This window comes from Schistocerca cancellata, chromosome 8 (assembly GCF_023864275.1).
Source record: "Schistocerca cancellata isolate TAMUIC-IGC-003103 chromosome 8, iqSchCanc2.1, whole genome shotgun sequence".
Lineage (NCBI taxonomy): Eukaryota > Metazoa > Arthropoda > Insecta > Orthoptera > Acrididae > Schistocerca > Schistocerca cancellata.
The window spans coordinates 398,203,948-398,231,197 of record NC_064633.1 but is presented as its reverse complement, the minus strand read 5'-3'; the positions used below and the strand labels follow the sequence as shown (position 1 = coordinate 398,231,197).

Sequence of the window (27,250 nt, the reverse complement as noted above, 5' to 3'; positions counted from 1 at the left end):
ATCTTCTCGTCACTTTTCGTGATCTCAGAACAAGATAATCATTCAGATCTGTTGTGTACCAAGCAAGATGTATCAACAAATACTGTGAGAGGCTGCCACCACACAGGCACAACCACTCGCCTGGTATCTCCCAGCACTGCGCAGCAGTTTCCATATGGTGTTCACAAACGACGATGTCTTCTGCTTCCACACCACTTTCTCTGGCACACTGTATGTTCACTGACAGTGGGAACAGCCAATAGGGTACAAGGTCATCAGTGGACTACTTTACTTCAACCTTGTACTGGTGGGCTGATGGTCTCAAAACACGATGTGCATCTGTCACTCATCAGTTTCACACCAACAGTTTGAAAGTTCACATCAGAGTTTGCAGTTAGCTCAGACAGTATTCCCTACTTTCCGATTTAGCAGGAGCTATTTATGGATAACTATGGCCAGTAACAGTGTGTCTGCGAGCCTTAATATCAGTGAGACTTACAATATTACAGACTGCCAAGAGACTCATAGTTAGATATCATTGTATTAGGTTTAGCAAAACAAGTGCCAAGCATCAAAGTGCATCAAAGTTAAGTACCATTTCATAATGTTCCCAATAAATGTTATTTGTGCACTCCAGTATTAGGAAAAGGATAGATTGCTACTCACCATACAGTGGAGGGTTGAGCCACAGACAGGCACACCAAAAAGACTGCTAAAACAAGTAAGCTTATAGGCAAAAGGTCTTCTTCTGAATTAGGCAACATACACACACACTCACACAAACAGAACTCACACACACATGCCCACTGTCTCTGGGTGCCGAGACCAGACTGTGAGCAACAGTGCATGATAGGAGAGGCAATCTGGTTGGTGGGGGTAGGAAGGAAGCTGGGCTGCAGAGGGATAGCAGGGTAGGGGTGGTGGCTACTGCCCCCCACCCCTACCCTACTATCCCTCTCCCTCCCCACCACAGCCTGATTCCTACCTACCCAACCAAGAGTGCCTCTCTCATCACGCGCTGTTACTTGCGGTCTGGCCTCGGCAGCCAGAGACACTGGTCATGTGTGTGCAAGTTGTGTGTGTGTGTGTGTGTGTGTGTTGCCTAATTCAGGAGAAGGCCTTTTGGCCAAAAGCTTACTTGTTTAGAAGTCATTTTGGTGTGCCTGTCAGCAACTCAACACTCCACTATTCAGTGAGTAGCAATCTATCCTTTTCATAACACTGCCATTATTCCATCCTGGATTTTCCATTATTGGTTAGTTTTTACTGCGTTGCCACACCTTTGTTATAACATGCACTGTTGTCACGGCAAGTGTTCACTTATCACACCATGCAACAACCACTGTTAAGGAACTGTAAGGAAACATTTCTTCTGTTACTGTGGATGTTTGTGCTGAATTAAGATTAGCATTCAGTTCCTACATTCATAACAATATCATTAGGTTTGCCACTTCTGCTCTACTTGACCACCCCATGAATGTCTAACCTTTTATCATTCACAATTGCCAAGCATTTGTAGTTACCTCCTGGTGGGTAAAGAAAATTTTTATGAGGGATACAACAAAAAATTGATTCTGGTTTGGTCATGACACTAAATTATTTAAAACAATCCTCACTATTAGGAGTATTTCAATTTAACTCTAATACTTATTTATAAGTAACCAATAATTGCCTAAAATTTTTGAATACAAGAATTACTGCACAAAAGAATGCTGTGGCTGCCACAAATTCTGTAAGAAAAATATGACTGGTTGGTTGGTTGATTTGGGGGTGGGGACCAATAAGTGAAGTCATCAGTCCCATCGGATGAGGGAAGGATGGGGAAGGAAATCGGCTGCCCCTTCAAAGGAACCATCCCATCATTTGCCTGAAGCAATTTAGGAAATCACAGAAAACCTAAATCAGAATGGCCAAAAATATGAATTACATTGTTTGAAGTTTGCACGTAGTTAGTGATGATACCAAATTATCATAACCATCTACTTGCTAAGCATGGTGCATCTAGTAGTCTGACAGAGTTATTGCCTTACTATCTGATCACTGCTTCATCAGCATGCTTGCCAACCAAGTAGATAGACACATGTAATGTGAAGCGCATGTAGTGAATGTAAAACTGGTGTCAAGAATTTTGCTAACTTCTCAATTCATTTTGGAATTTCTTACATGAAATGGAAGTTGATGAGAGGCATATTTTTCTGTTTAGGTGATTTGCATCTGGCAACAAATCAGCAACTTACAGCATTGTATTTCCTTTATCACAGGACGAAAATATCTGATAACTTATATCAATAAACACAGTCATGATTGCATGCTAATTGTGTATTTTTATTTTTGATGGCCAGCTTTAATCTTCTAAGAGATCATCTTCAGATCTTACATTCCTTGATGCAGTAGGAACTACTGGCATGAAGCAGATATATCTGTGCAGGCATGGAGAAAACTGCAGCAGTGAGCAATGTTCTCCATGCCTGCACAGATGGACCTCTTTCACGCCAATGGTTCCTATTGTCATCAAGGAATGTAAGATCTGAAGATGATATCTTAGAAGATCGAAACCAGTTATCTAAAAATAAAAATACACAAGTTAAATGTGATAATGATTGTGTTTAGACTATCATAGAGGGAATCATTCCACGTGGGAAAAATATATCTAAAAAGAAAGATGATGAGACTTACCAAACAAAAGCGCTGGCAGGTCGATAGACACACAAACAAACACAAACATACACACAAAATTCTAGCTTTCGCAACCAACGGTTGCCTCGTCAGGAAAGAGGGAAGGAGAGGGAAAGACGAAAGGATTTGGGTTTTAAGGGAGAGGGTAAGGAGTCATTCCAATCCCGGGAGCGGAAAGACTTACCTTAGGGGGAAAAAAGGACGGGTGCACACTCGCACACACACACATATCCATCCACACATATACAGACACAAGCAGACATATACCAATGGCATCTCCTTCCCTCTTTCCTGACGAGGCAACCGTTGGTTGTGAAAGCTAGAATTTTGTGTGTATGTTTGTGTTTGTTTGTGTGTCTATCGACCTGCCAATGATTGTGTTTATTGTTACATGTTACAATATTAATAAATTGCTGTTTTTCCTGGAACAATGCTCCAAAAAAATTATATCTGAGTTGGTAGATTGTACAACTAGTAGACATTAACTTGTTCTCGATCCACTTGCCACAGGGGGCAGGTGTGGGAATTGGGTATAGACTGTCATATGTCAGCAGCTAGCACACTCATTGCAAATGCCGATGGAGAGCCCAGCCTGCACTCTGTGCCTATGAGAGTACACAATACAGCTTCAAGAATTTCAAGAGAATATACAACTGATTGTTTTGTGCATATTTCTGTTAGTGTCATCACAGTGATACCCCATATCTCTTCATCTCAAAGTGTGAGCATTGATGAAATTGTATTTCAGTTTATTTTAAATGAAACTCTTTACTGCAGTGTGTTAATAACAGTACATAATCTAGACTTGGCTCTTTCCAGACATTGTATCAGACACACATACACTTTCCTGATACATACCTCCTGGTTTATGAGAAAATTGAAATACAAAATGCATATGACTTGATGCACCTTGTAGCCAGAATGAAAAGTTCTTGCCTTTCAGGGGCAATGCTCTCCCAACTGAATACTGCTCGCAGAAGGTAATGATTTAGGTTTGTCATGCTATGGCAAGCACTTTTAATTCTGCCACACAGGTCTATTCTGGCACACACTGTTTTACATCTATCATGAAAATTTACATTTCCTGGTGTAATATTCTAAACATGGGCCTCTCATTGAATATCTCTTGAGTTACAATGCAAAAAGGCTCATGCTTTGATTACCGGAGAAGGAAATGCGCAACAGGTAGCAATTTGAAAGCATATTTTCCTAAAGGTGTTTCTTCTACAGTGATATCGATCTAAAACAGCAAATTATTTTGCATGAGACGTGAAGCTGTTGACTGCTACAACTTTTCCAAGGTTAACAATGTTTATCAAAGGCAGCAGACTCAACTCTGTCACACAGTTTTAACATGTTATGAAGATATACCACTGTTTCATTTTGTACAGTTTTAATGCCAAATCAATTGGCAGCCTGAAGACTAAAGAAAAACTGTGGTGCATTTACAGTACTTTCGACTGCAGTCTGAAGTTGCTCTCCAGGACTATCTTATCAGGGCTCTACCTGGCTTCAGTGCTGTTTTAAGCAGTTTCAGACTTGCTTGGAAGACAGCACTACCTACTAACAAATAAACTGCCAATATTTAATAGTCTTTTAACTTTTTTAATGGTAAATAATCAATAGCAAGGATGGCATTAATTTATAAATCAGCTAATTAATTTTTTTAAAGTACCGCATGCGACTGAGAAGCTCTGATGCCTGCTAAGGTTGTGCATATATATGTTAGACACTATCATTTGCTTCAGCATGCTCTATTGATTGCTCACACTTTCATTTGCGTGTGAACAGTACTATAGTATTATATACTCCTTCACTAAGTATATCATTCATATTGATTGAGAATTATTTGAAACTTGCCTGACCATTAAAAATAAGAATGAAAAAAAAAAAAAAAATACATCCAAGTAGTTTCAAAAAATATAATGCCTATGTCTGTAAGCATGCAGAATAGGTAAGAATGGAATGAGGTAAAAAAATGTATTGCCAAAGGGAGCAAATCCATAAGCATTTCTGTTGGCCTCATAAACAAGCCTTCAACTGAAGGTATTACCTCCAAGCAGAAAACACTTAATGCTACATAGTGCACAACTCACAACTGCTGGAAACATGCTAAATTCATTAAGTTTTATTAATGAGCTCTGGATGAATTATGTTTGCACACTTACACACAATGCTTTACACATAAGATGTGACAGAGTAACTTACTTTAACCTTGTGCTTCTTTGTTGCATCCCATCCAAGCTTGGATTTGCTGCCTAATGAAGGGGCTGCAGAGGACTGTTCGTCCCCTCCACTGGCAGGAAGTTTTTCTAATTGGGATCCAGGCTCCGTCCCTACACCTACCTGCAACCATCAGTTGTATCTCTACTTCCCATCTCAGATTAATCCTTCTGACCAGGTGCAAGGATTAGAGGCATGAGACAAAAGTGATGGGTTTCAAATTAAAACAGAAAATATATCTGTTTCAAATTAAGATAAGAAGACTTGAAAAATCTTAATCAAAATTATTCTAAGTGCTGTTATGACACATTTGCATATCATTTTAAGTGCTGTTATGTCACATTTGCATTAAGTATTGGATGCACCAAAAAGCAGCACTAAGTTCTTTGTCTTCTTATTACTACATCAAACCAAAAAATAATGATTACTATATGTGACTTTTGCAAGATATTAAAGTACTTGCAAGTCTCTAAAAATCAACTACTCTTGAGTCTTCTGGAACAATTAACAAAAAAGCTAATTGTTTGCTTGTTTAATTGAAGAGGGAAAGACTGAAAATATCTGAAGTTTTATTACTGTTCAGCAGCAGACAGTTACGTAATATGATAAAATTTAGCTCTCACATAATTATACCCTATGCAGAATATGATTAATGGCATGATTGCTTCACATTAAAAAAAGACTTTCACAACAACACATCTATCTTGTTAATAGCTCAAACAAAACACCCAGTAGCCACCCATAAATACTGAGTTTCATCGAACTAGAGTTAGTGTCCTTTCTTCTTTAAATATTTTTCTCACTTGAAACACTATAAATTTTAGTATATTCGGCACCCTGCATCTTGAACAGCACCTGACAATACTCAGATAATAAGGAAAGTCTATTTTTGAGAGCCTGGGCTCTAGCTTGAGTTCCAGTAGAATACAAATATATAGAAACTGAATACTGGTTTTAAAATGCATGTAAAAATATTCAAAAACTGTTTCTTACTATCACCTGGATATGCTAATTTCTTAACAATACATTCAATGGCAATTTTTCCTTCATCAAAATGTAAAATTCTACATCTGGATAGTTTCCTGGTTTTTCAAAACATCATAAGTAATGTAAGTGAAATGCAATAACGTATGTCCAACTTTACATATTCACATTTACTGGTAGTTTAATAATGTGCACCTTTAATCTCAGTTTTATTTCTAATGGACATCTGCTGCCATGCTACAGAGGAGACATGTAGATTGTGCTATGATTTATGTCCACATCCACTCTGTATTTTTCAGCTGATTTAGCATTTGCCAATTCAAGACATACTTCAAATCAGTTACGTAACAAGAAAAGTAGAATGAAAGATGGTATTTAGAATGTTAAAAACAGGTGGTCACTAAAATAATGGAATACATGAAGGAATTTTGGATCACTTTTAGCCTACTGTCTACTGCAATTACCTTTCAAATGCATATGTAAAATTCGTGAATTGTTTCCAAAGCTACTTTTAAGCATGTGTTATACAGTGTAACACTTTGTTCTCTTGGTGGAAATGGAAGAGGAAACCTGTGTTGGGTTTCCTTCTCCAAAACCAACCACAAAAGCTTGACGATGTTCATGTGCAATGATTGGAAAGGAAGTAGACTTGTGAGCTTTCCAATTCCATCTGTATATTTGTCCAACCAGAAGAAAGCTACCAATGTGACTTTGAGAGTAATGTTATCTTGGAATGCAGGACCTTTTTATGGAACAAATTTGTAGCATGGAATGCACTGATCACATAATCCATCCAAATAGTACATTTTTGTGAGAGTAACAACATGATTATAGTAATACCATGAAGATGTGGTATGCAATAATTGTTACAAAATAATGGGACACATGAATGAAAGAATTAATGAATGGCAGTGTTTCCTCAGTTGATGGACATGATTTTCCAATGTTTTTAGTCTGCAAAAAGCCAATGTGCAGCCATCAAGCAGACACTCTATGGTAAACAACAATCTCAATCAAAACTGCAAAATTTAATAATTTTTCAATGAACCAGTATTTTCTGCAGTAAATAGTTGTCTAGTTGTTGTTGCTTAACATGCTCATCAGTGAAAGATTTATATCCTGAGGAAGTAGCATGTTTCAAGCAGAACCAATGTTCCACAAAAATTTCAATATTGGAACAAACATGGTTTGAAATACACAACTATAGTAAGTTGTCCTTGAATGGTTTACTTCCACTTCAGATCCCATTCTTACCAAAAACATATGTGTTGAAATGAAATGGATTATATGAGGGAATTGGTAAGATCCTGCCCTGAGGGCCCGAGAAAACTTTTGGTAGGCCATTCCAGCTGCCATAAAAAAAAGGAATTTATTGAACACTTATTAAACTTTGTTCTTTCCAGGATGAAAATGAATAAAAATGAAAGTCTTGGACAAAGTACTAAATGGTGATGATACTACATGTTGTACCCTTTAGATGGCCAAAATACCTGAATACAATCTCTGATCTCTTTGCTCAATTAGGTTTATAGTTTGACAGAAATTATTTAAAAGAAAAAGCTTGAAGCATAGGTTAAACCAAATATTGCTGTTATGTGACACCATTCCAGCTTGTCAGATAACTCACTTAGCCACTAACACACCAACATTATTTTGGACACTCCAATATCTGGACAGTTCTCCCCATTATTTTGACCTGACTGCACTGCATCACACTGAGTGTCTTTTCTAGATCAGAAATAACAGGTTTCTTTGTGTTTTCTATAAGATGTCAGGCATTTCAGAGGCAGCGGGCATGTGGATGTGGGTTATATATATATATATGTTTGTGTGTCTATCGACCTGCCAGCACTTTTGTTTGATATATATATCCACGTGGGAAAAAATATATCTAAAAACAATGATGATTTGACTTACCAAACGAAAGCGCTGGCACGTCAAGCAGACATATTCTGCTTGTGTCTGTATATGTGTGGATGGATATGTGTGTGTGTGCGAGTGTATACCCGTCCTTTTTTCCCCCTAAGGTAAGTCTTCCCGCTCCCAGGATTGGAATGACTCCTTACCCTCTCCCTTAAAACCCACATCCTTTCGTCTTTCCCTCTCCTTCCCCTCTTTCCTGACGAAGCAGCCGTTGGTTGCGAAAGCTAGAATTTTGTGTGTATGTTTATAAAAGGAAACATTCCACGTAGGAAAAATATACCTAAAAACAAAGATGATGTGACTTACCAAATGAAAGTGCTGGCAGGTTGACAGACACACAAACGAACACAAACATACACACAAAATTCAAGCTTTCGCAACAAACTGTTCCTTCATCAGGAAAGAGGGAAGGAGAGGGAAAGACGAAAGGATGTGGGTTTTAAGGGAGAGGGTAAGGAGTCATTCCAGTCCCGGGAGCGGAAAGACTTACCTTAGGGGGAAAAAAGGACGGGTATATATATATGGTTATAATAGAAGGAAACATTCCACGTAGGAAAAATATACCTCAAAACAAAGATGATGTGACTTACCAAATGAAAGTGCTGGCAGGTCGACAGACAGACACACAAACGAACACAAACATACACACAAGATTCAAGCTTTCGCAACAAACTCCAACATATGATGAGTAGCATCCAATCCTTTTTGTAATATTGTCAATGTTAGAGTTAGTAAGAGCTGATATTTTCAGGTGATCAAGATAAGTGTTCTTATGTATTTCTAAAATAATTAAAAAAATACCATTACATTGTCTTGATCACAAAAAATACATTATTTTCCAACTCATTACTAGTTTCGGTTCCCAACAACTATCTTCGTATACATAAAAGTAATGCGAAACAGAAAACTGTCTTAGGTTAAACTGACTTTAACAATCTTCAAGAAATTATTTCAAAGTAATGAAAAGTTAACAGTAATAAGATATCACTTATGGTAACAACCCTCTACGCAAACCGAAGGGTAGAATGCTGGTATCTGGTAGTATATCTTGCCACGATGTGAATAAATGCAAAATACCTATCACATCAATGTGAACAATGAAAAATTTTAAGACTTTGTAGGAATATAAATAGTAAAAACATACCATCCTCACTAATGAGCCAGATTTCAACACACTGTTAGTTATACCAACAAAGTTACAAAGTCCAATTCTGAACCTATGAGGAAAGCAAAGCATATTCCTTCATTAGAAATAAGGGCAACAGACCAGCTTAAAAAGATTACTTAATTTAAAAACAGAAGGATACGTGAAATGTAAAATATAAGAAAACATACCATGCTTGCTGAGAAATGTATCGGAGTACAAAGCATACACATACCCATTTCAACTTGAAAATATTGAAAATGTTAAATACAAAAGTACAAAAACTTGATCAAGTCTATTACTATTTGAAATCATTAGAACACTAAATTCTGTCTGTGCTTTCTTTATATTTTACATTTCTCATGTTCATTTGTTTTTAAATTAATTTATGCTTTTAATTTGTTCTAGTGCCTTCATTTTTAAGAAAAGATTATGTTCCGTTTTCCTCAAAGATTCACAATTACACTCTGCAGCTTCATTGATATAGCCAACAGTTTTTAACCCGGCTTATCAGTGAGTATGATATGTTCTTATTATTTCTTTTTGCTTTTTTCTACAATATACTGAAATTGTTTATTATTCATATTGACCTGATACGTATTTTCCATTTATTTTTATATTGCTGAGATATTTTATTAGATGATGTCGTTCGGACCTACAATGTGGGCAGACAGACTTGACCACGAGTGATATGTTATAGCATTTAATGTTCATTACTCCAAAATAATGTATGTTTTTGGAGATTGTTGAAGTCAGTTTAACCTAGGACAATTTTCTGTTTCTTGTTACTCTCAATGATCTGAAGATTGTTGTTTAGCAACCAAAACTAACAGTCAAATGTAAAGTAATGCATTTTCTACGATGAAGAGAGTTAACATTTTTTATAATTTTTTAAAAAAGTTTTAGAAAATCCTTATCAGTTGCACCAAGAGCCTCTGCATGATGTAAAAACATGAGTGCAGTGTGCAGCCATAGCAAGACAAATAATTAGACAGGTTTTTTCCATCAAACCATACCTGCTGAAAGGTATGTAAACAATATACTGCAACCATATTTCAAGGAACTAACAGATAACGAAAAGACCTAGATTTATTCCATGCACACCAATGTGTCTATGACAGTATTACGGAGTGTTTTCGCTGATAGCACAGCTGTGAGAGCTGATACTAATTACACACCACTCTGAAGTGCTACATGGTGCAATGATTTTCTCATCTTTCTTTCCAAGGCCACTTCAAACTTATCAAGTTCATTTTGGCAAACTGTCTGAACAAGAGGGTTGAGCATCACGTGGTCACTGCAGCTTGCCTACAGAGCATTGGTTCCCATACAACACTAGAGACAGCAGGTACAAAACACCCTGAATTCAAATGTCTGTTAACCAAGAGAGAAATTTTTAAATTAGTAATATCCTATTAAGAATTTTTTCTCTTTTCTTTTACCAAGTTCAACTTAAACTATCACTTCCCCATTTTAATTTCTGTGATGCATTAAATTCCAATGTTCCCATTTTCTTAAGCAAAAATTTTTATGTTGTTGTTGTGGTCTTCAGTCCTGATACTGGTTTGATGCAGCTCTCCATGCTACTCTATCCTGCGCAAGCCTCATCATTACCCAGTACCTGCTGCAGCCTACATCCTTCTGAATCTGCTTAGTGTATTCATCTCTTGGTCTCCCTCTACGATTTTTACCCTCCATGCTGCCCTCCAGTACTAAATTGCTGATCCCTTGATGCCTCAAAACATGTCCTACCAACCGATCCCTCCTTCTAGCCAAGTTGTGCCAAAAACTCCTCATCTCCCCAATTCTATTCAATACCTCCTCATTAGTTATGTGATCTACCCATCTAATCTTCAGCATTCTTCTGTAGAACCACATTTCGATAGCTTCTATTCTCTTCTTGTCTACACTATTTATCGTCCATGTTTCACTTCCATACATGGCTACACTCCATACAAATACTTTCAGAAACGACTTCCTGACACTTAAATCAATACTCGATGTTAACAAATTTCTCTTCTTCAGAAACGCTTTCCTTGCCATTGCCAGTCCACATTTTATATCTTCTCTACTTCGACAATCATCAGTTATTTTGCTCCCCAAATAGCAAAACTCCTTTAGTACTTTTAGTGTCTCATTCCGTAATCTAATTCCCTCAGCATCACCCGACTTAATTCGACATTCCATTATCCTCATTTTGCTTTTGTTGATGTTCATCTTATACCCTCCTTTCAAGACACTGTCCATTACGTTCAACTGCTATTCCAAGTCCTTTGCTGTCTCTGACAGAATTACAATGTCATTGGCGAACCTCAAAGTTTTTCTTTCTTCTCCATGGATTTTAATACCTACTCTGAACTTTTCTTTCGTTTCCTTTACTGCTTGCTCAATATACAGATTGAATAGCATTGGGGAGAGGCTACAACCCTGTCTCACTCCCTTCCTAACCACTGCTTCCCTTTCATGTCCCTCGACTCTTATAACTTCCATCTGGTTTCTGTACAAATTGTAAATAGACTTTCACTCCCTGTATTTTACCCCTGCCACCTTCAGAACTTGAAAGAGAGTATTCCAGTCAACATTGTCAAAAGCTTTCTCTAAGTCTACAAGTGCTAGAAACGTAGGTTTGCCTTTCCTTAATCTTTCTTCTAAGATAAGTCGTAGGGTCAGTATTGCCTCACATGTTCCAACATTTCTACAGAATCCAAACTGATGTTCCCCGAGGTTGGCTTCTATCAGTTTTTCCATTCGTCTGTAAGGAATTCGCGTTAGTATTTTGCAGCTGTGATTTATTAAACTGATAGTTTGGTAATTTTCGCATCTGTCAACACACGCTTTCTTTGGGAGATTTAAAAGCGAAAATTTAAACATTGTTACAAATAAATAACACTTATGTACAATAACAACTGCTGAATGAAGTGGCAGGGGGACAGTTGCAAGTCGATTTCTCTACTATAGCTGTGAATACTAAATAAATAACATAAGATGCTCAAGATGAAGTGTACATCAATTGTAGGGCACAACCACTGCATTACACAGCAGCAGAAACATGAAGCAACCTCAGTATGCCATTTTAAAAATAGCAAACAGGAATTTCATTACTAAAACTTGACTTTTGTAGGTCTTTGGAACAGAATGAGTTAAGAGAACCATTCACTATGCATAAGAAGGAGTCAAAAACTGTTGAACTTGCATTCTTTTTCAGAGAATAACATCGCATAGGAGGGAATGAGATACTGCACATGAGTGTGCAAAGTGCATGTCATGCTATTAGAGGGGGGAGGAGCAGGCTGAGTGTTTGACAGCTGAGTACAATGCTCAACTCCTTCTTCCAGAAAAACAGATTGTTTTGACTGTCTAGGTTGTTTTAATTTTCTTATTGAAATTAGTGATTTTAGTTCACCCAAAACATTCTCAGATTAATAGATAAAAATACAATAACTGATCAACATATACTCTACGATATGCAACACTGATATTATACCAACTGTGCCAATCGAATTACATATTTTTGTGACTTTTTATAACGTTTTTATTCCTAACAAACCACACACTGTAATAAAGATTTCCCAAGAACAGAATTCTCAACAAAGAAAAAATATTATCTATTAATTTTATAAATTTAGTTTTTATTCATATGTGGCACAAGTACCAGGTGCCACCTGCTGGTAGTTGACTTGTGTGCTATAAGTACAATGTAGATTTTATGTATGTATTTGAGTGGTGTCTTTTCTTTCAGATATGTCTGACAGAACAGACACCACTTATGATGATGTATCTGATGCATATATTTATATGAAATAGAGGACAGGGAAAGAAAGGGAAAGGGTGGGTTGAAATTCATGACTTCCAGCCACATGGAGCATTGTGGTGAAAGTTAAAAACTTGTGCTGGCTTTGAGTCCTGGTCTGGCACAAATTTTAAACTTAAGGCATTGCATTACAACAATATCCTGTGCGGCTGAAAGTCAAGTATTCCCACCCATCATTTTTTTCCCCAGCCTATATTTTGTATAAATGTAGATTCTACAAGGCCACTATTTTATCCTATGAGGTAGCATGTAAATTTTTGCTGATATAAGACCTAGAAAGAAAGAAATGCCTCTACTTTTTTCATCTTTCATTTATTTGGTAATGCACTTATCAAGAATTTTGCACACTTCCACAAACCACCTTCTGCAGCCCACTCCAGTAACAACATTCTACATCAATAGATGGTAGCATTGTATAAGATTAGAAAATGGCTCACACTGATGTATGTAGAGTCTGCATTGGATATGGTGGTCGATGTACAGTAACCAATTTTTGTCGGAAGCACCTGATTAGTCCATTCGTTTGTTTAGAAGGGGAGGCCAACATCATTTGACTGCTTTCAACTGGTCGGCAACAACAGAATTGACATGCATGACCTATATCTTTCATGAACAATTTTACAGAAACTATAACGTAAAAAAATTCATTTTTGCATTACTAGTATCTTTATAGCTCAGCTCCACAATGGCGCACCCATCATTTCATTAATGGTCATAGTTCTCATGATATTTTTCAATTTAAGTAAGACACTGTGCGAAATTTTAAAAAGTTTGCAATGAAACACAGGGGTCGCTATAATTTCGCATGTGGTGTATATTACATAAAACATTGCTGTGCATGAAATTTATATAACATCTTGAATTTTTCTTTAGACTTGGATGGAGGTCACTGTCACCAAACTTGAAAAAACCAATCTGATGTAGCACACTCATTTCTGATTGCGTGGGCCTGTGATAAAACTAGAATGAAATATCCACAACATCCCTCATATTTAATAAACTGTTTGAGATATCGAAATAGGATTTTGGCAAACAACAGCATGGAAACAGGAGAGTATTTTGCCATTGGATAATATGCAAAACTTCATTATCGACTGTGTTAATCAAACTAACTACAGACTTTTTTGATGAACAAATATAATTTTTACAGGCCACTGATAGCTGGTGAAACAAGAAATGTAGTGAGTTTTGGAACAGCATAAGTGAGGACATTACAAGTTTATTTTATTTATTTATTTATTTTTTAAACCAAGGATGTGCTTTTTCATAAGCTATTTTCCTTACTAGTCCTGAGTTTCTCACTTATCACAACTGCATCTGCACAGCATGTTAGTGAGGTGTTGTTGTTGTGGTCTTCAGTCCAGAGACTGGTTTGATGTAGCCCTCCATGCTACTCTATCCTGTGCAAGCCTCTTCATGTCTGAGTAATTACTGCAACCTACATCCTTTTGAATCTGCTTAGTGTATTCATCTCTTGGTCTTCCTTTATGAGTTTTACCCTCCATGCTTCCCTACAATACTAAATTGGTGATCCCTTGCTGCCTCAGAATGACTCCTACCAACTGATCCCTTCTTCTAGACAAGTTGTGCCACAAATTCCTCTTCTCCCCCGCATTCCACTCAGTACCTCCTCATTAATTACATGATCTACCCATCTAATCTTCAACATTCTTCTGTAGCACCATATATGGAAAGCTTCTATTCAGTTCTTGGCTAAACTATGTGTTGTCCATGTTTCACTTCCATACATGGCTACACTCCATAAAAATACTTTCACAAAAGACTTCCTGACACTTAAATCTATACTCAGTGTTAACAAATTTCTCTTCTTCAGAAACGCTTTCCTTGCCATAGCCAGTCTACATTTTATATCCTCTCTACTTCGAACATCATCAGTAATTTTGTTCCCCAAATAGCAAAACTCATCTACTACTTCATGTGTCACATTTCCTAATCTAATTCTCTCAGCATCACCAGATTTCATTCAACTACATTCCATTATCCTTGTTTTGCTTTTGTTGATGTTCATTTTATATCCTCCTTTCACTGACTGAATTACAATGTCACTGGCAAACCTCAAAGTTTTTATTTCTTCTTCGTGGATTTTAATTCCTACTCCCAATTTTTCTTTTGTTTCCTTTACTACTTGCTCAAAATATAGATTGAATAACATCGGGGATAGGCTACAACCCTGTCTCACTCCCTTATCAATCACTGCTTCCCTTTCTTGCCCCTCGACTGTTGTAACTGCCATCTGGTTTCTGTACAAATTGTAAACAGCCTTTCACTCCCTGTACTTTGCACCTACCACCTTCAGAATTTGAAACAGACCATTACAGTCAACATTGTCAAAAGCTTTATCTAAGTCTACAAATGCTAGAAACGTTTGTTTGCCCTTTCTTAACCCATCTTCTAAGATAAGTCATAGGGTCAGTGTTGCCTTGCGTGTTTCATCATTTCTACAGAATCCAAACTGCTGTCTCCCGAGGTCTGCTTCTATCTGTTTTTCCATTTGTTTGTAAAGAATTCGTGTTAGTATTTTGCAACCATGACTTATTAAACTGATAGTTTGGTAATTTTCACATCTATAAACACCTGCTTTCTTTGGGATTGGAATTATTATATTCTTCTTGAAGTCTGAAGATATTTCACCTGTCTCATATATCTTGCTCACCAGATGGAAGGTTTTTGTCATGGCTGGTTCTCCCAAGGCTATCAGTAGTTCTAATGGAATGTTGTCCACTCCCTGTGCCTTGTTTCGACTTAGATCTTTCAGTGCTCTGTCAAATTCTTCGTACAGTATCATATATCCCATTTCGTCTTCATCTACATCCTCTTCCACTTTTAATTTTCCTGTAGGCAGTATCTATCTTACCCCTTGTGATATATGCTTCTACCTTCCTGTCGATTTCATTTCTGAGACGTTTGTATTCCTTTTCACCTGATTCATTTACTGTATTTTTATATTTTCTCCTTCATCAATTAAATTCAATATCTCTTCTGTTATCCAAGGATTTCTACTAGCCTTTGCCTTTTTACCTACTTGATCCTCTGCTGCCTTCACTATTTCATCTCTCACAGCTACCCATTTTCTTCTATTGTATTTTTTCCCCTATTCTTGTCAACTGCTCCCTAATGCTCTCTCTGAAACTCTCTACAACCTTTGGTTCTTTCAGTTTATCCAAGGCCCGTGTTCTTAAATTCCTACGTTTTTTGCACTTTCTTCAGTTTTAATCTAGAGTTCATAAACAATACATAGTGGTCAGAGTCCACATCTGCCCCTGGAAATGTCTTACAATTTAAAACTTGTTTCCTAAATCTCTGTCTTGCCATTATACAAGGTGTACATAAAGTCCGGGAACACTTTAAATTGTGAAGAGAAAAACTGAAAGTTTTTTTACAAACATTCCATATGCGAACCACGAGTGACCCGGTAACCTCTCGTACATGCTCCACATCCACTTCACACACACTGGGATGTCCACTTCTCTTTGCCGGGGACAGGCAACCCGCTGTTACGAATTTGTTGTGCCAGTTACAAATGACCTTCCTTAATGGTGGATTCTTACCATACTTGGTTCTAAACACCCATTGAACAGCTGTAGCACACTTGTTTTTGTCGAACTCCACACAGAAAGCCAGAAAGCTCCCTCCACACCTGAACGCGCCATGTGGGCGACTAGCACTGACTATCAGCAAATTACCAAACTATGCTGTGGCGATATAAGGGGGGGGGGGGGGGGGGGACATACATATGATATCTGTACAATGTTTGGTTCTTGTGCAATAAATAACTGAAAGTGTTCCTGGACGCTATGTACACCCTGTATAATCTATCTGAAACTTTACAGTGTCTCCAGGCCTCCTCCACATATACAACATTCTTTCATGATTCTTAAATGAAATGTTAGCTATGATTAAGTTGTGCTCTGTGCAAAATTCTATCAGGTGGCTTCCTCTTTCATTCCTTACCCCCTGTCCATATTCACCAACTACTTTTCCTTCACTTCCTTTTCCTTCTATTGGATTCCAGTCCGACATGGCTATTAAATTTTCATCTCCCTTAACTATCTTAATAATTTCTTTTATTGCATCATACCTTTCTTCAATCTCTTCATAATCTGCGGAGCTAGTTGGCATATATATTTGTACTACTGTGGTAGGCATGGGCTTTTTGTCTATCTAGGCTACAGTAATGCATCCAGTATGCTGTTTGTAGTAGCTTATCCACATTCCTATTTCTTTTAATTCGTTATTAAACCTACTCCTTCATTTACCCATATTTGATTTTGTATTTATAGCCCTGTATTCACCTGACCAGAAATCTTGTTCCTCCTTCCACCGAACTTCACTAATTCCCATAATATCTAACTTTAACCTATCCATTTCCCTTTTTAAATTTTCTAATGTACCTGTCCGGTTAAGGGATCTGTGATCCTTAGAAATCCAATTTTGTTTCTCCTGTAACAATGACCTCCTGAGTAGTCCCTGCCCAAAGATCCGAATGGGGGACTATTTTACCTCCGTAATATTTTACCCAAGGCACTATCATCATTTAACCACACAGTAAAGCTGTGTGCTCTCGGGGAAAATTATAGCTTTAGTTTCTCCTTGCTTTCAGTCATTCACAGTACCAGCACAGAAAGGCCGCTTTGGTTGATGTTACAAGGCCAGATCAGTCAATCAGACTATTGCCCCTACAACTACTGAAAAGGTTCCTGCCCCTCTTCAGGAACCACATTTTGTCTGGCCTCTCAACAGATGCCCCTCTATTGTGGTTGCACCTACGGTATGGCTATATGTATTGCTGAGGCACGCAAGCCTCCCCACCAATGGCAAGATCCATGGTCTGTAGGGAGGTGACATTGTATAAATTCCACTGTGTTTTGGCAAAACGCTTCTCTGAAAGTTACAAATGTTAACAAGTCAGGCAAAAATAACTCGTTGTTTTTGTTGCACTTTCAGCGGTTTCTTTTTAGATACTAACCAAAACAGATATCACAGTAGATCTTTTTCAATGGTTCAACATGCAAGTGTGGGCATGGAGGGGCTCCACTTAATATTTACAAAAGGGCTTCAGTTTAGCAGTTTAGAATGGCACTTCCCTTCCAGCACTTGGCATTTTCCCTACAGCACCTGCCCGTAACTGCTACCACTACCACTTTCCCTATACGTGCCCTGCCGACTGCACATCTACCAGGCATGTTATTCTGTGCGTACTATATAAGACAGCATTTTATGACTGAATTCCATACTGCAGAAGATGAACTGCCCCATCACATTCAAGAAAGGCTGAAGAAGGTGCACGGAAATGCTATGGTGGACATCAGCAGCATTAGACAGTCGGTTCATCACAGTGCATACTATATAAGACAGCATTTTATGACTGAATTCCATACTGCAGAAGATGAACTGCCCCATCACATTCAAGAAAGGCTAAAGAAGGTGCATGGAAATGCTATCGTGGACAATAGCAGCATTAGACAGTCAGTTCATCACTGTAGAAAAGCTGAAGAATGAACACATTTGGCTGATGCAAGATAGAGTGGCCGACCAGTGACAGCAGTGCAACAGGATACACAATATACTACCCACTACATGAAAAACCTCAAGCACTTGAAAGCATGTCTTCATAGCTTTCACCCACCAAAAATTATGGAAAATGTTCTTCTTTTGCCTGACAATGCAAGACCCCACACCATTCTCATTACACCACTAGCATATTGAAAAAACTGGCTGGGAAGTCTTGCCCTGACCTAGCAACAACAGACTTTCATCTGTTCATCCCAATCAAAGATGTTCATTGGGGGTATCACTTTGAAGATGTAGAGACCTCGAAAAGTTCTGTGCACCAGTGGCTGAAGAGTAGGACTAATGACACTTACTGCACAGTTATACATGCCCTTGTTTCAAGGTGGAAAAAAGTGCTGACAGATATGGTGACAAATTAATTGTGAACTTTGGAGTGGTTATCTTATGTGTATGGCATTTTCTTTCCTTGTAAAACATAAACAAAAAAACTGGAGACATTACTTTCTGACTGACCCTCGTAATTTGGATAGGTTACTCTGGTAACCTATGCAATCATACACATTCTGGTACATTTGATTTTAGATCTGATATAATAGCAGTGTTGCATATCATAGAGTATATTATGGTTACTCATTTAATTTTTATCAATAGATAAAATGTACCACATTCAATATGCAAGGGAGCATTGTAGAGAGTTTTGTATCTTTGCATAGTCTCCTATATGGGGGACATAGTAATAGGAACCCTGGGGTTGAGAAGCAATTGAAAGAGTTGGAAACAAACAAGTTGTCAGGTCCCAATGGAGTCCAATCTGTTTTACACATAGTACCTTTTGGCGTTAACTCCTTACTTAGCTTGCATTCATTAAGAATCTCTTGTCAACCACTAAGTCCCAAGTGACTGGAAAAAGTGTAGGTGACTCCTGTATATAATAAGGGTAAAATAATGTATGCATAAAATTATAGCCCAATATCCCTAACATTGGTTTGATATACAATTCTTGAGCACATTTAAAGTTCAAATATAATAAATTCCCTTGAGAAAGAGAAACTTCTCTCTGTAAATCAGCACAGGTTAAGAAAGCATGCTTATGTGAAACTTAGCTTGACTTTTCCTGGTACAGTAGCCTGAAAACCATGGCTAAAGGCCAACAGCAGATCCCATATTCCTCAATTGCCAGAAAGCATTGACACATGCAATAGTGCTGACTGTTAATGAACATCCACCCATATGGAATATGTTCTCAGATATATGAATAGCTTAAAGACTTCTTAGGTAAGTATGTTGTCCTGGACAGTGAGTGTTTCTCAGAGACAAGAACATCAACAAGAATGCCCCAGGGAACTGTGATAGGACCACTCATGTTTTCTATGTACATAAATATTTGAGGAATAAGGTGAACAGGAATCTGTAAAGATTGTTGATGATACTGGAGTGTGCGAGAAAGTGTTGTTGAGCGACTGCAGGAAGATGATGTAGATAGAATTTATATTTGGTGAGATGAATTGCAGCTTGCTTTACACGTAGAAAAATCTTAGTCAATCTGATTGAATAGGAATACAATATTCGTGGTGTACTGCTTGACGCACTCACATCAGTTAAATAACAATGCATAAAGTTGTAAAATGATATGAAATGGAATGAGCATGTGAGACTGACAAAATGGAAAGCAAATAGTTGACTTGGGTTTATTGGGAGAAATCTAGGAAAGTGTAGCTCATCTATTAAGGGGACAGCATTTAGAAAACTAGTATTACTTATTTCTGAGCACTCCACAAATGTTTGGGATCCAAACCAGGACACATTAAAGGAAAACACTGAAGCAACTCAGAGGATACTGCTAGATTTGTTACAGGTAAAACCGATCAACACGTGAGTATCATGAAGACGCTTTTTTAACTTCCTTAAACCGAATCCTTCGAAAGCTTAAATAAGCGCTTTCCACCTTCAATCTTGGCAAGCAAAGTGAAAGCTCAGTCTTTTCTGGAATAATACCACACTGGAACACACAGATAAACCAACCTATCTGGATGTGATGTTGGATAGATCCCTGACATATAAAGCCCACTGTGAAAAGATCCATCAGAATGTGGCCTTAAGAAACAATATTTTGGGGGAAGTCGTTACAGCAAATAGGGAGCAAAACCTATTATCCTGAGAACAACCTCCCAAGCACTACGTTCTCTACAGTTGAATACACCTGTCCGGTATGGCGACGAGATCCACCCACGCGAAGAAGGTCGACATAAGCCTTAATGAAACATGTCAAATCACAACAGTGTGTATGAAACCCAAGGCCCTAGCAAAGCTTTACAGATTTGCTAGTCCTGCAAGTCCCAGCTCTTGAAGAACATCTCAGGAATTCAAAGTGAGGCCCAGACAAACCACCAATGATCAACATCCTCTCTCTGGCACAGAATATGAGCCTGGGCGACTGAGATCCCAAAAAAGGTTCTAAAACAAGGTCAATGAAGAACAACCATCTGACTATCCACCAGCACAGGTAGTGGCTGGAAGTTTCACACAAACTGGAAATCTTGTAGGACCCTGAACCGCGTATGAACAGGAGTGGCTCCAGTGAAAACAAACATTACCAATTGGACCCATGATAACATGGATGACACCAGCTGGGGTGGCTGAGCGGTTCTAGCCGCTACAGTCTGGAACCGCGCGGCCGCTATGGTCGCAGGTTCGAATCCTGCCTCGGACATGGATGTGTGTGATGTCCTTAGGTTAGTTAGGTTTAAGTAGTTCTACGTTCTAGGCGACTGATGACCTCAGAAGTTAAGTCCCATAGTGCTCAGAGCCATTTGAACCATAACACGGATGACACTAAGTGAGACTGTGGTGCTGTGCAAGACATGGAACACCTCCTGGTCTGTTAAAACTGTCCCTACAGAAGCAACCTCATTGATTTGTGGCTAGACAAGAAAGGAACTCTGGACACGACTCAATACTGGACTACTGAGAAAATTTAGAAAATCAGCATTTGCGGATGATTGCAGAATGATTCTACTGCTGCCAACATACATAAGGACCACAAAGACAAGAGAAGAGAAATTAGGGATCATATAGAGAGATACAGAAGTCATTTTTTCCCTCAGTCCATTTACGTATAGAATGGGAAAGAGAATTGTTGTGACAGTGCCACGAGATTTAAAAGTGCCGCTACGTCAGTACGCGAACACGGCGATAAGAGGCGCTCCGCAGCTCGGCTGAGCGCGGGAGCGCCACCTAGCTATGAACGGCACCGGCCGCATGTCACGGCACGGCAGTTGAGTGACAGATACGGAGTTGGTAGCATGAAACTCACTATTGTTTCTACGTTTGTATATCCACGCAAATTAGTAGTGAATTAAAGGTTATAACACTTTTTGGCAACGAGGTCGGATATTTTTTTTCCTGCGTTGGGGAATTGTGCGTTCGTGTCTGGGCAGACATGGAACAGCTTCTGCAAGCTCTCATTGAACAACAAACACAGCTGATGGCTGCTATTCAGGCGTTGTCGACATCGCTTACTCATCGTCTGTCTTCCTCTTCTCCGCCTCCGTTCCCTCCTTACGACGAGGCCGCTGGAGACTGGGAGGATTACGAGAAGCATTTGCGGCAACACTTCTTGGCTTTCGGCGTTGTTGACGCTTCTATGTGTAAGTCGTTATTTCTATCTTGGATTTCCCCACGGATCTATCAGCTGCTATCTCAGTTAGCCCCTCTGCGGGAACCTGCCTCTCTGTCCTTCCAAGAAATGTGTGACTTATTGTCTAACTATTACCGAAAAAACACCCATGTCGTTGCCGCCCACGTGGCGTTCTACCAGTGTCGTAAACAGCCCCATCAATCTTACCGGGCTTGGGTGGCGGAACTACACGGTCTGAGTAGGAAATGTCAGTTTGTCACAGACACTCATCATGAGTCTTATGCTGATTCAGTGGTTAGGGATGCTATTCTACGGCTTGCTCCTGATAAAGAAGTTCGCCAACGTGCCTTACAACTGCCGAACCCGTCGTTGTCAGAAGTTCTGAGCATCGCTCAATCTTTTGAAGTGTCTCACGCTGCTGCTGCGCAAATAGATGCGTGGTGTGATGTAGGCGCTATACAGACCACTTTCGACACGGATAATTTGCCTGTTTCCCAGGGGACCGACGATGTGGCGGCGGTGCACTCACGTCAACAACGTCGCGTTGGGCCGCCACGCTCGCAGCGAAAACAGCAGCCACAGAAGCAGGTTCGTTCCACACTTCCTTCTTGTCCACGTTGTTTTGTACAGCATGAGAGGGCCGCGTGTCCAAAACATTGGGACACGTGTAATTCATGTAGGAAAAAAGGCCACATTTCTTCTGTGTGTCAGTCCCCTAAAGTTCCTGTCGATGAGGACGAGGCATCGGACATGGATGTTAACTGTGTGCTTTCTCAAACAAATAAGTTGTTTGTTACTGTTCGTGTTCTGGATAAAGACATTCGCATGCAAGTGGACACTGGCTCTGCAGTAACTCTCATTAATTCTCGCACGTATTTGGAGTTGGGCTCCCCTCCCTTGTCTCCAGTTACGCGAAATCTGAGAACTTATAATAAACAGAAAATTCCTATCGTTGGCCAGTTTGATGCTTCCACTGCCTGCAAGTCTGTTGTTCGGCCCCTCACGTTTTATGTGGTGGATCATGCGGGCACTGAAAATCTGTTCGGTTATGACACTTTCCAGTTGTTTGGGTTCTCCATTCATGATGATGTGCACCTCATATCTGAGGATATTCCGTATCAACAGCTGGATGGATTGTGTTCTGAATTCTCGTCAGTGTTCTCTGCTGGTCTGGGTCGTGCCAAGGAGTTTGAAGCCCACATTACTCTTAAACCTACAGCTCGCCCTAAGTTTTTCCGGGCACGCCCTATTCCGATGGCGTTGCGTGCACCTGTCAAGGCTGAGATAGACAGGTTAACAGCTTCAGGGATTGTCCTTCCTGTTACCTCCAGCGAATAGGCATCGCCAATCGTGGTGGTTTCTAAACCAAACGGGAGTCTGCGATTGTGTGGCGATTTTAAAGCCACTGTCAACGCTCAGAGCCTCATTGACACTTATCCTCTTCCCCGTCCTGAGGAGTTATTTGCCAAGCTCGCTGGGGGCCAGTTCTTTTCCAAACTTGACTTATCGGAGGCATACCATCAGTTGCCGTTGGATGCGTCTTCCAAGGAATTTCTCGTCATCAACACTCCTTGTGGGTTGTATCAGTAAAAACGGTTACCATTTGGTGTTGCTAGTGCGCCGGCCATTTTTCAGCGGTTTTTGGAACAGCTCACGGCTTCCGTTCCTGGCTGTATCAACTACCTGGATGACATTGTTGTCACGGGGGCCTCCACTGAGGAGCACCTTCGCAATTTGCGGTCATTATTTCGGGTTCTGCATTCGGCTGGGTTGAAGTGCAATCTGGACAGTCACAGTTCTTCCAATCCTCCATTGTGTATCTTGGTATCCACTTGTCCCATGAGGGTATACGTCCTCTACGTCAGCATGTTGTGGCCATTACCGCTCTACCCCGGACGTCTACGGTCAAAGAACTTCAAGCGTTACTAGGCAAGATTGCTTATTATCACAAATTCATTCCATCCGCGGCAGCGGTGGCTCATCCTCTGATTCAGCTGTTACGCAAAAACGTTCCTTTCTGTTGGTCCGACGAGTGTGAGCAGGCTTTTGTCCGCCTGAAGGCGCATTTGCAGTCGGCGCCTTGTCTTGCCACATTCCGTCTGGGTCAGCACTTGGTTCTGGCGACTGACGCGTCACAGTATGGCCTAGGGGCTGTTCTCGCCCATCGGTATGAGGATGGGTCGGAACGACCCATCGCCTATGCTTCCAAGACCCTCAACGATGCCCAACGGCGTTACTCTCAAATCGCAAAGGAGGCGCTCGCTATCATTTATGCTCTAAAAAAGTTCAGCGTTTTTTTGTATGGTTCTAAGTTTCACCTCATCACCGACCACAAGCCGCTGCTCTCTCTGTTCAGCCCCTCGGCATCGCTTCCGGATAAGGCAGCTCACTGCCTGCAACGTTGGGCCTTATACTTGTCTCGTTTTCACTATGAGATTCACTATCGCCCCACGGCCCAGCACGCCAACGCTGACGCGTTGTCGCGTTTGCCGATGGGCCCCGACCCGGTTTTCGATCGAGATGAACTACTCTGTTTCCACATTGATGAGGAAGAACGTCGTGCGGTCAAGGGTTTTCCGCTTACAGGTTTGCAGGTCGCGTCGGCTACTGCGCGGGACCCGGTCCTGCGTCAGGTGATCGGTTTTGTTCAATGGGGTTGGCCGGACAGGACCAAGGGCCGGGCATCGGATCCCCTTCGCAACTACCATGCCTTGCGCCTTCGTCTGTCTGTTCGTGAGGGTGTTGTTCTTCTGGCCACGGATGGCGCATCTCCACGGGTCGTGGTGCCAGCTTCTCTTCGCAAAGATGTTCTCAAACTATTGCATGAAGGCCATTGGGGGATTTCTCGGACCAAGTCCCTGGACCGCAGGCATGTTTATTGGCCCAGTATCGATTCGGACATCACCCACATGGTCGCTGCGTGTGGTCAGTGTGCTCAACAACTGGCTGCACCCCGTACAATGCCCTCTCCATGGCCTGATCCAGCGCAGCCATGGGACCGGGTGCACGCTGACTTTGTCGGCCCCTTCCTCGGCACTTATTGGCTACTGTTGATTGACGCCTTCTCAAAGTTCCCGTTTGTTGTTCGATGTCCGTCGCCCAACATTGCGGCGACGACGCTGGCTTTGTCCAAAATCTTTGCACTAGAAGGTCTTCCATCCACGATTGTCACGGACAACGGCCCTCAGTTCTCTTCGCAGGCCTTCTGTGATTTTTGTAGTGGACAAGGGATTCATCATGTTACAGCACCGCCCTTCCATCCCCAATCGAATGGGCAGGTCGAGCGCCTTGTCCGCACTTTCAAAAGCCAGATGAAAAAATTCCTTACTGATTTTTCTACCGATGAAGCTCTGTTGCAATTTCTGAGTTCTTATCGCTTCACGCCTCTGGGTGATCGCAGCCCTGCTGAACTCTTGCATGGCCGCCAACTGCGCACTGTACTGAACCTGCTTCACCCTGTCAGGCTTGTACTGTGTCCCCTAGTGCGGGAAAATACTCGGTGGGCGCTGACATGTGGGCACGAGGGTATGGATCTTGTCCTACATGGATTCCAGGGGTGGTCAAGGCTCTTCGCGGCCGCCGGCTTTGTGAAATACGTACGGACGACGGCATGGTTGTTCGCCATTACGACCAGATGCGCCCACGAGTGGTGGCCACACCGGTGCCACCGCCCCTTCTTTCGCCTCCACCAGCCCGAGAAGCCAGTCCTGTCGCTGCTGCCGATCTCCCATGCGTGTTGCTGCAGCCAACGTCCCTGCCGCTTCCGAGTACGCCGGAACCGGCCCCAGTCGCTACGCCGCCTTCTCCGGGATCCATCGCGCTGGAGCGCACCCCCAGGTCTGCGACACCTATGGATGCTGCTCCGGAGTTTTCACCCATCATCTCGTCCAGGAGGCACGTTCCACGCACAAGCTTCCGTCCTGGACATTTTCGACCATATTCTCGTGTTTCTCCGCGGGATCTTCTCGGGGTCTCCCAAGAGGCCATGGATGTCTCCGCACTGTCAGTGTCTCCAAGGAAGTGAGTGTCTTTTTTTTCAAGGGGGGAAAAATGTTGTGACAGTACCACGAGATTTAAAAGTGCCGCTACGTCAGTACGCGAACACGGCGATAGAGGCGCTCCGCAGCTCGGCTGAGCGCGAGAGCGCCACCTAGCTATGAACGGCACCGGCCGCATGTCACGGCACGGCAGTTGAGTGACAGATACGGAGTTGGTAGTATGAAACTCACTATTGTTTCTACATTTGTATATCCACGCAAATTATTAGTGAATTAAAGGTTATAACAAGAATAACCTGAAATAGTAAAAGACACCCTCCACCATGCACTGTACTGTGACTTTCGGATTACAAACTGAGACATAGATGTAGGCTTGAGGATGGTTCAGGTGCAGTGAAACTGGTCATATTAACAAGGAAATAAAAGCAATTGAGACAGACAACAAAATCTGTTTTGCAACATGAATATGAAATTGGGTGAGAAGAGAGTGAGATAAGGTTTTATCCCATCCCTGATGTTATTCGACTGTACAATGAGCAAGCAGTAAAGGAAACAAATGAGAAATTTGGAAAAGGAATTAAAATTCAGGAAGAATAAATAAAACCTTCAAGACTTGCCAATGACACTGCAATTTTGTCAATGATGGTAAAGGACTTGGAAGATCAGTTGAATCGAATTGATAATTTATTAAAAAAGGAGATTACAAGCTGAACATCAACAAAAATAAAACAAGGGTAAGACAATGTAGTCAAATTACATGAGTTAATGCTGATTAGGTAAGGAGACACTAAGAGTAATCCTGGCAGCAAAATAACTGATGATGGCTGAAATAGAGAGGATGTGAAATGCAGGCTGGTAATAATAAGGAAAGCATTTTTGAGTAAGGGTAAGCTGGTAATACCAAATAAAAATGTAAATGCTTAGAAGTATTTTCTGCAGGAATTTGCTGGGGCAAGCCTTGTTCAGAAGTGGAATAAGAACAATAAACAGTACAGACAAGAGAATTGAAGCTTTCAAAATAGGGTACCACAAAAGAATGCTGAGGATTAGACGGACTGATCAGAACTATGAGAAGGTACTGAATCAAACTGGGAAGAAAAGAAATTTATAGCACACTTGACTAAAAGAAAGGATTGGTTGTTAATAGAGCACATCCTGAGACTCAAGGAATTGTCGATTTGGTACTGGAGAGATGTGTGGGAGGTAAAAATTGTACAGGGAGAGGAAGGTTTGAGTTCAATATGCAGGTTCAAGTGAGTGTAAGTGGAAGTAGTTATGCAGAGAAGAGGCTTGCGCTGACAGGCTAGTGTGGAGAGCTACATCAAACTAGTCTTCGGACTAAA

At 40.6% G+C, this 27,250-nt stretch overlaps 1 protein-coding gene across 3 annotated transcripts in view; it reads right to left on the bottom strand.

Annotated features, from left to right (window-relative positions):
• The window catches only part of LOC126095767 (protein AF-9), a 112,950-nt gene that overhangs the window by 56,477 nt on the left and 29,223 nt on the right, over nucleotides 1–27,250 (bottom strand). For 2 of the 3 annotated variants that reach the window (XM_049910571.1, XM_049910572.1), the window contains exon 4: nucleotides 4,864–5,001. The exons of the other annotated variant lie outside the window; for it this stretch is intronic. In XM_049910571.1, coding sequence (XP_049766528.1) covers nucleotides 4,864–5,001 — 138 coding nt within the window. The remainder of the gene's footprint in view (nucleotides 1–4,863; nucleotides 5,002–27,250) is intronic. 3 annotated transcript variants of the gene reach the window in all.